Source organism: Physella acuta, unplaced genomic scaffold (assembly GCF_028476545.2).
Source record: "Physella acuta isolate Inbredline_101_S28 unplaced genomic scaffold, ASM2847654v3 ptg000209l, whole genome shotgun sequence".
Taxonomy (NCBI): Eukaryota; Metazoa; Mollusca; class Gastropoda; family Physidae; genus Physella; species Physella acuta.
The window spans coordinates 118186-133303 of NW_026731728.1; the positions used below are offsets into that span (position 1 = coordinate 118186).

The following is a 15118-nucleotide window of genomic DNA, read 5'->3' on the forward strand; positions in this document are numbered from 1 at the left end:
GTGTGTGACCAGGTGAGTGTGTGACCAGGTGAGTGTGTGAGTGTGTGACCAGGTGAGTGTGTGACCAGGTGAATGTGTGACCAGGTGAGTGTGTGAGTGTGTGACCAGGTGAGTGTGTGACCAGGTGAGTGTGTGACAGGTGAGTGTGTGGACAGGTGAGTGTGTGGCCAGGTGAGTGTGTGAGTGTGTGGCCAGGTGAGTGTGTGACCAGGTGAGTGTGTGACCAGGTGAGTGTGTGAGTGTGTGGCCAGGTGAGTGTGTGACCAGGTGAGTGTGTGACCAGGTGAGTGTGTGACCAGGTGAGTGTGTGACCAGGTGAGTGTGTGACCAGGTGAGTGTGTGACCAGGTGAGTGTGTGACCAGGTGAGTGTGTGAGTGTGTGGCCAGGTGAGTGTGTGACCAGGTGAGTGTGTGACCAGGTAAGTGTGTGAGTGTGTGACCATGTGAGTGTGTGACCAGGTGAGTGTGTGACCAGGTGAGTGTGTGACCAGGTTAGTGTGTGAGTGTGTGACCAGGTGTGTGTGTGACCAGGTGAGTGTGTGACCAGGTGAGTGTGTGACCAGGTGAGTGTGTGACCAGGTGAGTGTGTGGCCAGGTGAGTGTGTGACCGTGTGAGTGTGTGACCAGGTGAGTGTGTGAGTGTGTGACCAGGTGAGTGTGTGACCAGGTGAGTGTGTGACCAGGTGAGTGTGTGACCAGGTGAGTGTGTTACCAGGTGAGTGTGTGACCAGGTGAGTGTGTGAGTGTGTGACCAGGTGAGTGTGTGGCCAGGTGAGTGTGTGACCAGGTGAGTGTGTGACCAGGTGAGTGTGTGACCAGGTGAGTGTGTGAGTGTGTGACCAGGTGAGTGTGTGGCCAGGTGAGTGTGTGACCAGGTGAGTGTGTGACCAGGTGAGTGTGTGACCAGGTGAGTGTGTGACCAGGTGAGTGTGTGGCCAGGTAAGTGTGTGACCAGGTGAGTGTGTGAGTGTGTGACCAGGTGAGTGTGTGACCAGGTGAGTGTGTGGCCAGGTGAGTGTGTGGCCAGGTGAGTGTGTGACCTGGTGAGTGTGTGAGTGTGTGGCCAGGTGAGTGTGTGACCAGGTGAGTGTCTGACCAGGTGATTGTGTGAGTGTGTGACCAGGTGAGTGTGTGAGTGTGTGACCAGGTGAGTGTGTGACCAGGTGAGTGTGTGAGTGTGTGACCAGGTGGGTGTGTGACCAGGTGAGTGTGTGACCAGGTGAGTGTTTGACCAGGTGAGTGTGTGAGTGTGTGGCCAGGTGAGTGTGTGAGTGTGTGGCGAGGTGAGTGTGTGACCAGGTGAGTGTGCGACCAGGTGAGTGTGTGACCAGGTGAGTGTGTGTCCAGGTGAGTGTGTGACCAGGTGAGTGTGTGACCAGGTGAGTGTGTGACCAGGTGAGTGTGTGACCAGGTGAGTGTGTGACCAGATGAGTGTGTGAGTGTGTGACCAGGTGAGTGTGTGAGTGTGTGGCCAGGTGAGTGTGTGACCAGGTGAGTGTGTGACCAGGTGAGTGTGTGAGTGTGTGACCAGGTGAGTGTGTGAGTGTTTGACCAGGTGAGTGTGTGAGTGTGTGACCAGGTGAGTGTGTGAGTGTGTGACCATGTGAGTGTGTGACCAGGTGAGTGTGTGACCAGGTGAGTGTGTGAGTGTGTGACCAGGTGAGTGTGTGACCAGGTGAGTGTGTGACCAGGTGAGTGTGTGACCAGGTGAGTGTGTGAGTGTGTGACCAGGTGAGTGTGTGACCAGGTGAGTGTGTGACCAGGTGAGTGTGTGACCAGGTGAGTGTGTGAGTGTGTGACCAGGTGAATGTGTGACCAGGTGCGTGTGTGACCAGGTGAGTGTGTGACCACGTGAGTGTGTGACCAGGTGAGTGTGTGGCCAGGTGAGTGTGTGAGTGTGTGACCAGGTGAGTGTGTGACCAGGTGAGTGTGTGAGTGTGTGGCCAGGTGAGTGTGTGACCAGGTGAGTGTGTGACCAGGTGAGTGTTTAGCCAGGTGAGTGTGTGACCAGGTGAGTGTTTGGCCAGGTGAGTGTGTGCCCAGGTGAATGTGTGACCAGGTGAGTGTGTGGCCAGGTGAGTGTGTGACCAGGTGAGTGTGTGACCAGGTGAGTGTGTGACCAGGTGAGTGTGTGACCAGGTGAGTGTGTGACCAGGTGAGTGTGTGAGTGTGTGGCCAGGTGAGTGTGTGACCAGGTGAGTGTGTGACCAGGTGAGTGTGTGACCAGGTGAGTGTGTGACCAGGTGAGTGTGTGACCAGGTGAGTGTGTGACCAGGTGAGTGTGTGAGTGTGTGGCCAGGTGAGTGTGTGACCAGGTGAGTGTGTGACCTGGGAAGTGTGTGAGTGTGTGACCAGGTGAGTGTGTGACCAGGTGAGTGTGTGACCAGGTTAGTGTGTGACCAGGTGTGTGTGTGACCAGGTGAGTGTGTGACCAGGTGAGTGTGTGACCAGGTGAGTGTGTGACCAGGTGAGTGTGTGGCCAGGTGAGTGTGTGGCCATGTGAGTGTGTGACCAGGTGAGTGTGTGACCGTGTGAGTGTGTGACCAGGTGAGTGTGTGAGTGTGTGACCAGGTGAGTGTGTGACCAGGTGAGTGTGTGACCAGGTGAGTGTGTGACCAGGTGAGTGTGTTACCAGGTGAGTGTGTGACCAGGCGAGTGTGTGACCAGGTGAGTGTGTGAGTGTGTGACCAGGTGAGTGTGTGACAGGTGAGTGTGTGAGTGTGTGACCAGGTGAGTGTGTGGCCAGGTGAGTGTGTGACCAGGTGAGTTTGTGAGTGTGTGACCAGGTGAGTGTGTGACAGGTGAGTGTGTGAGTGTGTGACCAGGTTAAAGTGTTGCCAGGTGAGTGTGTGACCAGGTGAGTGTGTGAGTGTGTGGCCAGGTGAGTGTGTGACCAGGTGAGTGTGTGACCAGGTGAGTGTGTGACCAGGTGAGTGTGTGACCAGGTGAGTGTGTGACCAGGTGAGTGTGTGACCAGGTGAGTGTGTGACCAGGTGAGTGTTTGACCAGGTGAGTGTGTGACCAGGTGAGTGTGTGACCAGGTGAGTGTGTGGCCAGGTGAGTGTGTGAGTGTGTGACCAGGTGAGTGTGTGGCCAGGTGAGTGTGTGAATGTGTGACCAGGTGAGTGTGTGACCAGGTGAGTGTGTGACCAGGTGAGTGTGTGAATGTGTGACCAGGTGAGTGTGTGAATGTGTGACCAGGTGAGTGTGTGACCAGGTGAGTGTGTGACCAGGTGAGTGTGTGAGTGTGTGACCAGGTGAGTGTGTGAGTGGGTGACCAGGTGAGTGTGTGGCCAGGTGAGTGTGTGAATGTGTGACCAGGTGAGTGTGTGACCAGGTGAGTGTGTGACCAGGTGAGTGTGTGACCAGGTGAGTGTGTGGCCAGGTGAGTGTGTGACCGTGTGAGTGTGTGACCAGGTGAGTGTGTGAGTGTGTGACCAGGTGAGTGTGTGACCAGGTGAGTGTGTGACCAGGTGAGTGTGTGACCAGGTGAGTGTGTTACCAGGTGAGTGTGTGACCAGGTGAGTGTGTGAGTGTGTGACCAGGTGAGTGTGTGGCCAGGTGAGTGTGTGACCAGGTGAGTGTGTGACCAGGTGAGTGTGTGACCAGGTGAGTGTGTGAGTGTGTGACCAGGTGAGTGTGTGGCCAGGTGAGTGTGTGACCAGGTGAGTGTGTGACCAGGTGAGTGTGTGACCAGGTGAGTGTGTGACCAGGTGAGTGTGTGGCCAGGTAAGTGTGTGACCAGGTGAGTGTGTGAGTGTGTGACCAGGTGAGTGTGTGACCAGGTGAGTGTGTGGCCAGGTGAGTGTGTGGCCAGGTGAGTGTGTGACCTGGTGAGTGTGTGAGTGTGTGGCCAGGTGAGTGTGTGACCAGGTGAGTGTCTGACCAGGTGATTGTGTGAGTGTGTGACCAGGTGAGTGTGTGAGTGTGTGACCAGGTGAGTGTGTGACCAGGTGAGTGTGTGAGTGTGTGACCAGGTGGGTATGTGACCAGGTGAGTGTGTGACCAGGTGAGTGTTTGACCAGGTGAGTGTGTGAGTGTGTGGCCAGGTGAGTGTGTGAGTGTGTGGCGAGGTGAGTGTGTGACCAGGTGAGTGTGCGACCAGGTGAGTGTGTGACCAGGTGAGTGTGTGTCCAGGTGAGTGTGTGACCAGGTGAGTGTGTGACCAGGTGAGTGTGTGACCAGGTGAGTGTGTGACCAGGTGAGTGTGTGACCAGATGAGTGTGTGAGTGTGTGACCAGGTGAGTGTGTGAGTGTGTGGCCAGGTGAGTGTGTGACCAGGTGAGTGTGTGACCAGGTGAGTGTGTGAGTGTGTGACCAGGTGAGTGTGTGAGTGTTTGACCAGGTGAGTGTGTGAGTGTGTGACCAGGTGAGTGTGTGAGTGTGTGACCATGTGAGTGTGTGACCAGGTGAGTGTGTGACCAGGTGAGTGTGTGAGTGTGTGACCAGGTGAGTGTGTGACCAGGTGAGTGTGTGACCAGGTGAGTGTGTGACCAGGTGAGTGTGTGAGTGTGTGACCAGGTGAGTGTGTGACCAGGTGAGTGTGTGACCAGGTGAGTGTGTGACCAGGTGAGTGTGTGAGTGTGTGACCAGGTGAATGTGTGACCAGGTGCGTGTGTGACCAGGTGAGTGTGTGACCACGTGAGTGTGTGACCAGGTGAGTGTGTGGCCAGGTGAGTGTGTGAGTGTGTGACCAGGTGAGTGTGTGACCAGGTGAGTGTGTGAGTGTGTGGCCAGGTGAGTGTGTGACCAGGTGAGTGTGTGACCAGGTGAGTGTTTAGCCAGGTGAGTGTGTGACCAGGTGAGTGTTTGGCCAGGTGAGTGTGTGCCCAGGTGAATGTGTGACCAGGTGAGTGTGTGGCCAGGTGAGTGTGTGACCAGGTGAGTGTGTGACCAGGTGAGTGTGTGACCAGGTGAGTGTGTGACCAGGTGAGTGTGTGACCAGGTGAGTGTGTGAGTGTGTGGCCAGGTGAGTGTGTGACCAGGTGAGTGTGTGACCAGGTGAGTGTGTGACCAGGTGAGTGTGTGACCAGGTGAGTGTGTGACCAGGTGAGTGTGTGACCAGGTGAGTGTGTGAGTGTGTGGCCAGGTGAGTGTGTGACCAGGTGAGTGTGTGAGTGTGTGGCCAGGTGAGTGTGTGACCAGGTGAGTGTGTGACCTGGGAAGTGTGTGAGTGTGTGACCAGGTGAGTGTGTGACCAGGTGAGTGTGTGACCAGGTGAGTGTGTGACCAGGTTAGTGTGTGACCAGGTGTGTGTGTGACCAGGTGAGTGTGTGACCAGGTGAGTGTGTGACCAGGTGAGTGTGTGACCAGGTGAGTGTGTGGCCAGGTGAGTGTGTGGCCATGTGAGTGTGTGACCAGGTGAGTGTGTGACCGTGTGAGTGTGTGACCAGGTGAGTGTGTGACCAGGTGAGTGTGTGACCAGGTGAGTGTGTGAATGTGTGACCAGGTGAGTGTGTGAATGTGTGACCAGGTGAGTGTGTGACCAGGTGAGTGTGTGACCAGGTGAGTGTGTGAGTGTGTGACCAGGTGAGTGTGTGAGTGGGTGACCAGGTGAGTGTGTGGCCAGGTGAGTGTGTGAATGTGTGACCAGGTGAGTGTGTGACCAGGTGAGTGTGTGACCAGGTGAGTGTGTGAATGTGTGACCAGGTGAGTGTGTGAATGTGTGACCAGGTGAGTGTGTGACCAGGTGAGTGTGTGACCAGGTGAGTGTGTGAATGTGTGACCAGGTGAGTGTGTGAATGTGTGACCAGGTGAGTGTGTGACCAGGTGAGTGTGTGACCAGGTGAGTGTGTGAGTGTGTGACCAGGTGAGTGTGTGAGTGGGTGACCAGGTGAGTGTGTGGCCAGGTGAGTGTGTGACCAGGTGAGTGTGTGACCAGGTAAGTGTGTGAATGTGTGACCAGGTGAGTGTGTGACCAGGTGAGTGTGTGAATGTGTGACCAGGTGAGTGTGTGAGTGTGTGACCAGGTGAGTGTGTGACCAGGTGAGTGTGTGACCAGGTGAGTATGTGACCAGGTGAGTGTGTGACCAGGTGAGTGTGTGACCAGGTGAGTGTGTGACCAGGTGAGTGTGTGAGTGTGTGGCCAGGTGAGTGTCTGAACAGGTGAGTGTGTGACCAGGTGAGTGTGTGACCAGGTGAGTGTGTGACCAGGTGAGTGTGTGACCAGGTGAGTGTGTGACCAGGTGAGTGTGTGACCAGGTGAGTGTGTGACCAGGTGAGTGTGTGACCAGGTGAGTGTGTGACCAGGTGAGTGTGTGACCAGGTGAGTGTGTGACCAGGTGAGTGTGACCAGGTGAATGTGTGACCAGGTGAGTGTGTGACCAGGTGAGTGTGTGACAGGTGAGTGTGTGACCAGGTGAGTGTGTGACAGGTGAGTGTGTGACCAGGTGAGTGTGTGACCAGGTGAGTGTGTGACCAGGTGAGTGTGTGACCAGGTAAGTGTGTGAGTGTGTGGCCAGGTGAGTGTTTGACCAGGTGAGTGTGTGACCAGGTGAGTGTGTGACCAGGTGAGTGTGTGAGTGTGTGGCCAGGTGAGTGTAGGACCAGGTGAGTGTGTGACCAGGTGAGTGTGTGACCAGGTGAGTATGTGACCAGGTGAGTGTGTGAGTGTGTGACCAGGTGAGTGTGTGACCAGGTGAGTGTGTGAGTGTGTGACCAGGTGAGTGTGTGACCAGGTGAATGTGTGACCAGGTGAGTGTGTGAGTGTGTGACCAGGTGAGTGTGTGACCAGGTGAGTGTGTGACAGGTGAGTGTGTGGACAGGTGAGTGTGTGGCCAGGTGAGTGTGTGAGTGTGTGGCCAGGTGAGTGTGTGACCAGGTGAGTGTGTGACCAGGTGAGTGTGTGAGTGTGTGGCCAGGTGAGTGTGTGACCAGGTGAGTGTGTGACCAGGTGAGTGTGTGACCAGGTGAGTGTGTGACCAGGTGAGTGTGTGACCAGGTGAGTGTGTGACCAGGTGAGTGTGTGACCAGGTGAGTGTGTGACCAGGTGAGTGTGTGAGTGTGTGGCCAGGTGAGTGTGTGACCAGGTGAGTGTGTGACCAGGTAAGTGTGTGAGTGTGTGACCAGGTGAGTGTGTGACCAGGTGAGTGTGTGACCAGGTGAGTGTGTGACCAGGTTAGTGTGTGAGTGTGTGACCAGGTGTGTGTGTGTGACCAGGTGAGTGTGTGACCAGGTGAGTGTGTGACCAGGTGAGTGTGTGACCAGGTGAGTGTGTGGCCAGGTGAGTGTGTGGCCAGGTGAGTGTGTGACCAGGTGAGTGTGTGACCGTGTGAGTGTGTGACCAGGTGAGTGTGTGAGTGTGTGACCAGGTGAGTGTGTGACCAGGTGAGTGTGTGACCAGGTGAGTGTGTGACCAGGTGAGTGTGTTACCAGGTGAGTGTGTGACCAGGCGAGTGTGTGACCAGGTGAGTGTGTGAGTGTGTGACCAGGTGAGTGTGTGACAGGTGAGTGTGTGAGTGTGTGACCAGGTGAGTGTGTGGCCAGGTGAGTGTGTGACCAGGTGAGTGTGTGAGTGTGTGACCAGGTGAGTGTGTGACAGGTGAGTGTGTGAGTGTGTGACCAGGTGAAAGTGTTGCCAGGTGAGTGTGTGACCAGGTGAGTGTGTGAGTGTGTGGCCAGGTGAGTGTGTGACCAGGTGAGTGTGTGACCAGGTGAGTGTTTGACCAGGTGAGTGTGTGACCAGGTGAGTGTGTGAGTGTGTGGCCAGGTGAGTGTGTGACCAGGTGAGTGTGTGACCAGGTGAGTGTGTCACCAGGTGAGTGTGTGACCAGGTGAGTGTGTGACCAGGTGAGTGTGTGACCAGGTGAGTGTGTGAGTGTGTGGCCAGGTGAGTGTGTGACCAGGTGAGTGTGTGACCAGGTGAGTGTGTGACCAGGTGAGTGTGTGACCAGGTGAGTGTGTGACCAGGTGAGTGTGTGACCAGGTGAGTGTGTGACCAGGTGAGTGTGTGAGTGTGTGACCAGGTGAGTGTGTGACCAGGTGAGTGTGTGACCAGGTGAGTGTGTGACCAGGTGAGTGTGTGACCAGGTGAGTGTGTGACCAGGTGAGTGTGTGACCAGGTGAGTGTGTGACCAGGTGAGTGTGTGAGTGTGTGACCAGGTGAGTGTGTGACAGGTGAGTGTGTGACCAGGTGAGTGTGTGAGTGTGTGACCAGGTGAGTGTGTGACCAGGTGAGTGTGTGACCAGGTGAGTGTGTGACCAGGTGAGTGTGTGACCAGGTGAGTGTGTGACCAGGTGAGTGTGTGAGTGTGTGACCAGGTGAGTGTGTGAGTGTGTGACCAGGTGAGTGTGTGAGTGTGTGACCAGGTGAGTGTGTGACCAGGTGAGTGTGTGACCAGGTGAGTGTGTGACCAGGTGAGTGTGTGACCAGGTGAGTGTGTGGCCAGGTGAGTGTGTGACCAGGTGAGTGTGTGACCAGGTGAGTGTGTGACCAGGTGAGTGTGTGAGTGTGTGAGTGTGTGACCAGGTGAGTGTGTGACCAGGTGAGTGTGTGACCAGGTGAGTGTGTGACCAGGTGAGTGTGTGACCAGGTGAGTGTGTGACCAGGCGAGCGTGTGACCAGGTGAGTGTGTGAGTGTGTGACCAGGTGAGTGTGTGACAGGTGAGTGTGTGAGTGTGTGAGTGTGTGACCAGGTGAGTGTGTGGCCAGGTGAGTGTGTGACCAGGTGAGTGTGTGAGTGTGTGACCAGGTGAGTGTGTGACAGGTGAGTGTGTGAGTGTGTGACCAGGTGAGTGTGTGGCCAGGTGAGTGTGTGACCAGGTGAGTGTGTGAGTGTGTGGCCAGGTGAGTGTGTGACCAGGTGAGTGTGTGACCAGGTGAGTGTGTGACCAGGTGAGTGTGTGACCAGGTGAGTGTGTGACCAGGTGAGTGTGTGACCAGGTGAGTGTTTGACCAGGTGAGTGTGTGACCAGGTGAGTGTGTGAGTGTGTGACCAGGTGAGTGTGTGACCAGGTGAGTGTGTGGCCAGGTGAGTGTGTGAGTGTGTGACCAGGTGAGTGTGTGAGTGGGTGACCAGGTGAGTGTGTGGCCAGTTTAGTGTGTGACCAGGTGAGTGTGTGACCAGGTGAGTGTGTGAATGTGTGACCAGGTGAGTGTGTGACCAGGTGAGTGTGTGACCAGGTGAGTGTGTGAATGTGTGACCAGGTGAGTGTGTGAATGTGTGACCAGGTGAGTGTGTGACCAGGTGAGTGTGTGACCAGGTGAGTGTGTGAGTGTGTGACCAGGTGAGTGTGTGAGTGGGTGACCAGGTGAGTGGGTGACCAGGTGAGTGTGTGGCCAGGTGAGTGTGTGGCCAGGTGAGTGTGTGGCCAGGTGAGTGTGTGACCAGGTGAGTGTGTGACCGTGTGAGTGTGTGACCAGGTGAGTGTGTGAGTGTGTGACCAGGTGAGTGTGTGAGTGTGTGACCAGGTGAGTGTGTGACAGGTGAGTGTGTGACCAGGTGAGTGTGTGAGTGTGTGACCAGGTGAGTGTGTGACCAGGTGAGTGTGTGACCAGGTGAGTGTGTGACCAGGTGAGTGTGTGACCAGGTGAGTGTGTGACCAGGTGAGTGTGTGACCAGGTGAGTGTGTGACCAGGTGAGTGTGTGAGTGTGTGACCAGGTGAGTGTGTGAGTGTGTGACCAGGTGAGTGTGTGATTGTGTGACCAGGTGAGTGTGTGACCAGGTGAGTGTGTGACCAGGTGAGTGTGTGACCAGGTGAGTGTGTGACCAGGTGAGTGTGTGGCCAGGTGAGTGTGTGACCAGGTGAGTGTGTGACCAGGTGAGTGTGTGACCAGGTGAGTGTGTGAGTGTGTGAGTGTGTGACCAGGTGAGTGTGTGACCAGGTGAGTGTGTGACCAGGTGAGTGTGTGACCAGGTGAGTGTGTGACCAGGTGAGTGTGTGACCAGGTGAGTGTTTGACCAGGTGAGTGTGTGAGTGTGTGGCCAGGTGAGTGTGTGAGTGTGTGGCGAGGTGAGTGTGTGACCAGGTGAGTGTGCGACCAGGTCAGTGTGTGACCAGGTGAGAGTGTGTCCAGGTGAGTGTGTGACCAGGTGAGTGTGTGACCAGGTGAGTGTGTGACCAGGTGAGTGTGTGACCAGGTGAGTGTGTGACCAGATGAGTGTGTGAGTTTGTGACCAGGTGAGTGTGTGAGTGTGTGGCCAGGTGAGTGTGTGACCAGGTGAGTGTGTGACCAGGTGAGTGTGTGAGTGTGTGACCAGGTGAGTGTGTGACCAGGTGAGTGTGTGACCAGGTGAGTGTGTGAGTGTGTGACCAGGTGAGTGTGTGAGTGGGTGACCAGGTGAGTGTGTGGCCAGTTTAGTGTGTGACCAGGTGAGTGTGTGACCAGGTGAGTGTGTAAATGTGTGACCAGGTGAGTGTGTGACCAGGTGAGTGTGTGACCAGGTGAGTGTGTGAATGTGTGACCAGGTGAGTGTGTGAATGTGTGACCAGGTGAGTGTGTGACCAGGTGAGTGTGTGACCAGGTGAGTGTGTGAGTGTGTGACCAGGTGAGTGTGTGAGTGGGTGACCAGGTGAGTGGGTGACCAGGTGAGTGTGTGGCCAGGTGAGTGTGTGGCCAGGTGAGTGTGTGAACAGGTGAGTGTGTGACAAGGTGAGTGTGTGGCCAGGTGAGTGTGTGACCAGGTGAGTGTGTGAGTGTGTGACCAGGTGAGTGTGTGAGTGTGTGACCAGGTGAGTGTGTGACAGGTGAGTGTGTGACCAGGTGAGTGTGTGAGTGTGTGACCAGGTGAGTGTGTGACCAGGTGAGTGTGTGACCAGGTGAGTGTGTGACCAGGTGAGTGTGTGACCAGGTGAGTGTGTGACCAGGTGAGTGTGTGACCAGGTGAGTGTGTGAGTGTGTGACCAGGTGAGTGTGTGAGTGTGTGACCAGGTGAGTGTGTGAGTGTGTGACCAGGTGAGTGTGTGACCAGGTAAGTGTGTGACCAGGTGAGTGTGTGACCAGGTGAGTGTGTGACCAGGTGAGTGTGTGGCCAGGTGAGTGTGTGACCAGGTGAGTGTGTGACCAGGTGTGTGTGACCAGGTGAGTGTGTGAGTGTGTGAGTGTGTGACCAGGTGAGTGTGTGACCAGGTGAGTGTGTGGCCAGGTGAGTGTGTGACCAGGTGATAGTGTGACCAGGTGAGTGTGTGACCAGGTGAGTGTGTGAGTGTGTGACCAGGTGAGTGTGTGACAGGTGAGTGTGTGAGTGTGTGAGTGTGTGACCAGGTGAGTGTGTGGCCAGGTGAGTGTTTGACCAGGTGAGTGTGTGACCAGGTGAGTGTGTGAGTGTGTGACCAGGTGAGTGTGTGAGTGGGTGACCAGGTGAGTGGGTGACCAGGTGAGTGTGTGGCCAGGTGAGTGTGTGGCCAGGTGAGTGTGTGACCAGGTGAGTGTGTGACAAGGTGAGTGTGTGGCCAGGTGAGTGTGTGACCAGGTGAGTGTGTGAGTGTGTGACCAGGTGAGTGTGTGAGTGTGTGACCAGGTGAGTGTGTGACAGGTGAGTGTGTGACCAGGTGAGTGTGTGAGTGTGTGACCAGGTGAGTGTGTGACCAGGTGAGTGTGTGACCAGGTGAGTGTGTGACCAGGTGAGTGTGTGACCAGGTGAGTGTGTGACCAGGTGAGTGTGTGACCAGGTGAGTGTGTGACCAGGTGAGTGTGTGAGTGTGTGACCAGGTGAGTGTGTGAGTGTGTGACCAGGTGAGTGTGTGAGTGTGTGACCAGGTGAGTGTGTGACCAGGTGAGTGTGTGACCAGGTGAGTGTGTGACCAGGTGAGTGTGTGGCCAGGTGAGTGTGTGACCAGGTGAGTGTGTGACCAGGTGAGTGTGTGACCAGGTGAGTGTGTGAGTGTGTGAGTGTGTGACCAGGTGAGTGTGTGACCAGGTGAGTGTGTGACCAGGTGAGTGTGTGACCAGGTGAGTGTGTGACCAGGCGAGTGTGTGACCAGGTGAGTGTGTGAGTGTGTGACCAGGTGAGTGTGTGAGTGTGTGAGTGTGTGACCAGGTGAGTGTGTGGCCAGGTGAGTGTGTGGCCAGGTGAGTGTGTGACCAGGTGAGTGTGTGAGTGTGTGACCAGGTGAGTGTGTGAGTGTGTGACCAGGTGAGTGTGTGACAGGTGAGTGTGTGAGTGTGTGACCAGGTGAGTGTGTGGCCAGGTGAGTGTGTGACCAGGTGAGTGTGTGAGTGTGTGGCCAGGTGAGTGTGTGACCAGGTGAGTGTGTGACCAGGTGAGTGTGTGACCAGGTGAGTGTGTGACCAGGTGAGTGTGTGACCAGGTGAGTGTGTGACCAGGTGAGTGTGTGACCAGGTGAGTGTTTGACCAGGTGAGTGTGTGACCAGGTGAGTGTGTGAGTGTGTGACCAGGTGAGTATGTGACCAGGTGAGTGTGTGGCCAGGTGAGTGTGTGAGTGTGTGACCAGGTGAGTGTGTGAGTGGGTGACCCGGTGAGTGTGTGGCCAGTTTAGTGTGTGACCAGGTGAGTGTGTGACCAGGTGAGTGTGTAAATGTGTGACCAGGTGAGTGTGTGACCAGGTGAGTGTGTGACCAGGTGAGTGTGTGAATGTGTGACCAGGTGAGTGTGTGAATGTGTGACCAGGTGAGTGTGTGACCAGGTGAGTGTGTGACCAGTTGAGTGTGTGAGTGTGTGACCAGGTGAGTGTGTGAGTGGGTGACCAGGTGAGTGGGTGACCAGGTGAGTGTGTGGCCAGGTGAGTGTGTGGCCAGGTGAGTGTGTGACCAGGTGAGTGTGTGACCAGGTGAGTGTGTGAGTGTGTGACCAGGTGAGTGTGTGAGTGTGTGACCAGGTGAGTGTGTGGCCAGGTGAGTGTGTGACCAGGTGAGTGTGTGACCAGGTGAGTGTGTGATTGTGTGACCAGGTGAGTGTGTGAGTGTGTGACCAGGTGAGTTTGTGACCAGGTGAGTGTGTGAACAGGTGAGTGTGTGAGTGTGTGACCAGGTGAGTGTGTGAGTGTGTGACCAGGTGAGTGTGTGACCAGGTGAGTGTGTGAATGTGTGACCAGGTGAGTGTGTGACCAGGTGAGTGTGTCAACAGGTGAGTGTGTGACCAGGTGAGTGTGTGACCAGGTGAGTGTGTGACCAGGTGAGTGTGTGACCAGGTGAGTGTGTGACCAGGTGAGTGTATGACCAGTTGAGTGTGTGACCAGGTGAGTGTGTGACCAGGTGAGTGTGTGACCAGGTGAGTGTGTGACCAGGTGAGTGTGTAACCAGGTGAGTGTGTGACCAGGTGAGTGTATGACCAGGTGAGTGTGTGAGTGTGTGACCAGGTGAGTGTGTGACCAGGTGAGTGTGTGACCAGGTGAGTGTTTGACCAGGTGAGTGTGTGACCAGGTGAGTGTGTGACCAGGTGAGTGTGTGAGTGTGTGACCAGGTGAGTGTGTGACCAGGTGAGTGTATGACCAGGTGAGTGTGTGAGTGTGTGACCAGGTGAGTGTGTGACCAGGTGAGTGTGTGACCAGGTGAGTGTTTGACCAGGTGAGTGTGTGACCAGGTGAGTGTGTGACCAGGTGAGTGTGTGACCAGGTGAGTGTTTGACCAGGTGAGTGTGTGACCAGGTGAGTGTATGACCAGGTGAGTGTGTGAGTGTGTGACCAGGTGAGTGTGTGACCAGGTGAGTGTGTGACCAGGTGAGTGTGTGAATGTGTGACCAGGTGAGTGTGTGACCAGGTGAGTGTGTGAATGTGTGACCAGGTGAGTGTGTGAGTGTGTGACCAGGTGAGTGTGTGACCAGGTGAGTGTGTGAACAGGTGAGTGTGTGACCAGGTGAGTGTGTGACCATGTTAGTGTGTGAGTATGTGAATAGTTGAATGTGTGTCACTAGATGTGTGTGTGTGTCAGTGTGACCAGATGTGACGACATAATCTGACCATCTTGTCACGTGGTGTAAAACCATCTGTCCTCAGATGACCTTAGCTGACCTAGTTGTGTGGAACAGCATCACGAGCTTCGAGAACCGTCTCAAGGTCACAGGTCTGGTCGACAACTGCACGGAGGTCAAGGATCTATTCGCCAGAGTCTCCAGCTCACAGAGAATCGCAGACTACGTGGCGCGCAGAAAACCAACAGAGTTCTGACACATGACCTCGCGCCATTGGCTTGTAGTGTTAACAATACAAGGTTGATAGATGGACTTGTAATGTTAACAATACAAGGTTGATAGATTGGCTTGTAGTGTTAACAATACAAGGTTGATAGATTGGCTTGTAGTGTTATCAATACAAGGTTGATAGATTGGCTTGTAGTGTTAACAATACAACGTTGATAGATTGGCTTGTAGTGTTAACAATACAAGGTTGATAGATTGGCTTGTAGTGTTAACAATACAAGGTTGATAGATGGGCTTGTAGTGTTAACAATACAAGGTTGATAGATTGGCTTGTAGTGTTAACAATACAAGGTTGATAGATTGGCTTGTAGTGTTAACAATACAAGGTTGATAGATTGGCTTGTAGTGTTAACAATACAAGGTTGATAGATTGGCTTGTAGTGTTAACAATACAAGGTTGATAGATTGGCTTGTAGTGTTAACAATACAAGGTTGATAGATGGGCTTGTAGTGTTAACAATACAAGGTTGATAGATTGGCTTGTAGTGTTAACAATACAAGGTTGATAGATTGGCTTGTAGTGTTAACAATACAAGGTTGATAGATTGGCTTGTAATGTTAACAATACAAGGTTGATAGATTGGCTTGTAATGTTAACAATACAAGGTTGATAGATTGGCTTGTAGTGCTAACAATACAAGGTTGATAGATTGGCTTGTAATGTTAACAATACAAGGTTGATAGATTGGCTTGTAGTGCTAACAATACAAGGTTGATAGATTGGCTTGTAGTGCTAACAATACAAGGTTGATAGATTGGCTTGTAATGTTAACAATACAAGGTTGATAGATTGGCTTGTAGTGCTAACAATACTTTGCTAAAAGACTGGCTACCTATACGTTTGAACAGCTGAGAAAAAGAGAGGGGTGGTGTGGGAAACTTCTTTAAGTTGTTGTCAGCTGAAAGAGTAGTCGCCCATTTGTTGACAAACTTGTTTCTTGATTGGTGGGAAAATAAATGAATGAAAATTGTAAGGTCTACATTTTTTTGTAAGAATCTATGAAAAATCTCAAGCTAAATA

At 54.0% G+C, this 15118-nt stretch overlaps 1 protein-coding gene across 3 annotated transcripts in view; it reads left to right on the forward strand.

Annotated features, from left to right (window-relative positions):
- Positions 1 to 15071, forward strand: part of LOC131937391 (S-crystallin SL11) — a 39798-nt gene extending 24727 nt beyond the window's left edge. For 2 of the 3 annotated variants that reach the window (XM_059294786.1, XM_059294784.1), the window contains one exon: positions 13895 to 15071. In XM_059294786.1, the coding sequence (XP_059150769.1) occupies positions 13895 to 14065 (171 nt within the window). In that variant the 3' untranslated portion in view covers positions 14066 to 15071. The remainder of the gene's footprint in view (positions 1 to 13894) is intronic. The other variant, XM_059294785.1, reaches the window with a different exon arrangement.
- The last annotated feature ends 47 nt before the right edge of the window (positions 15072 to 15118 follow it).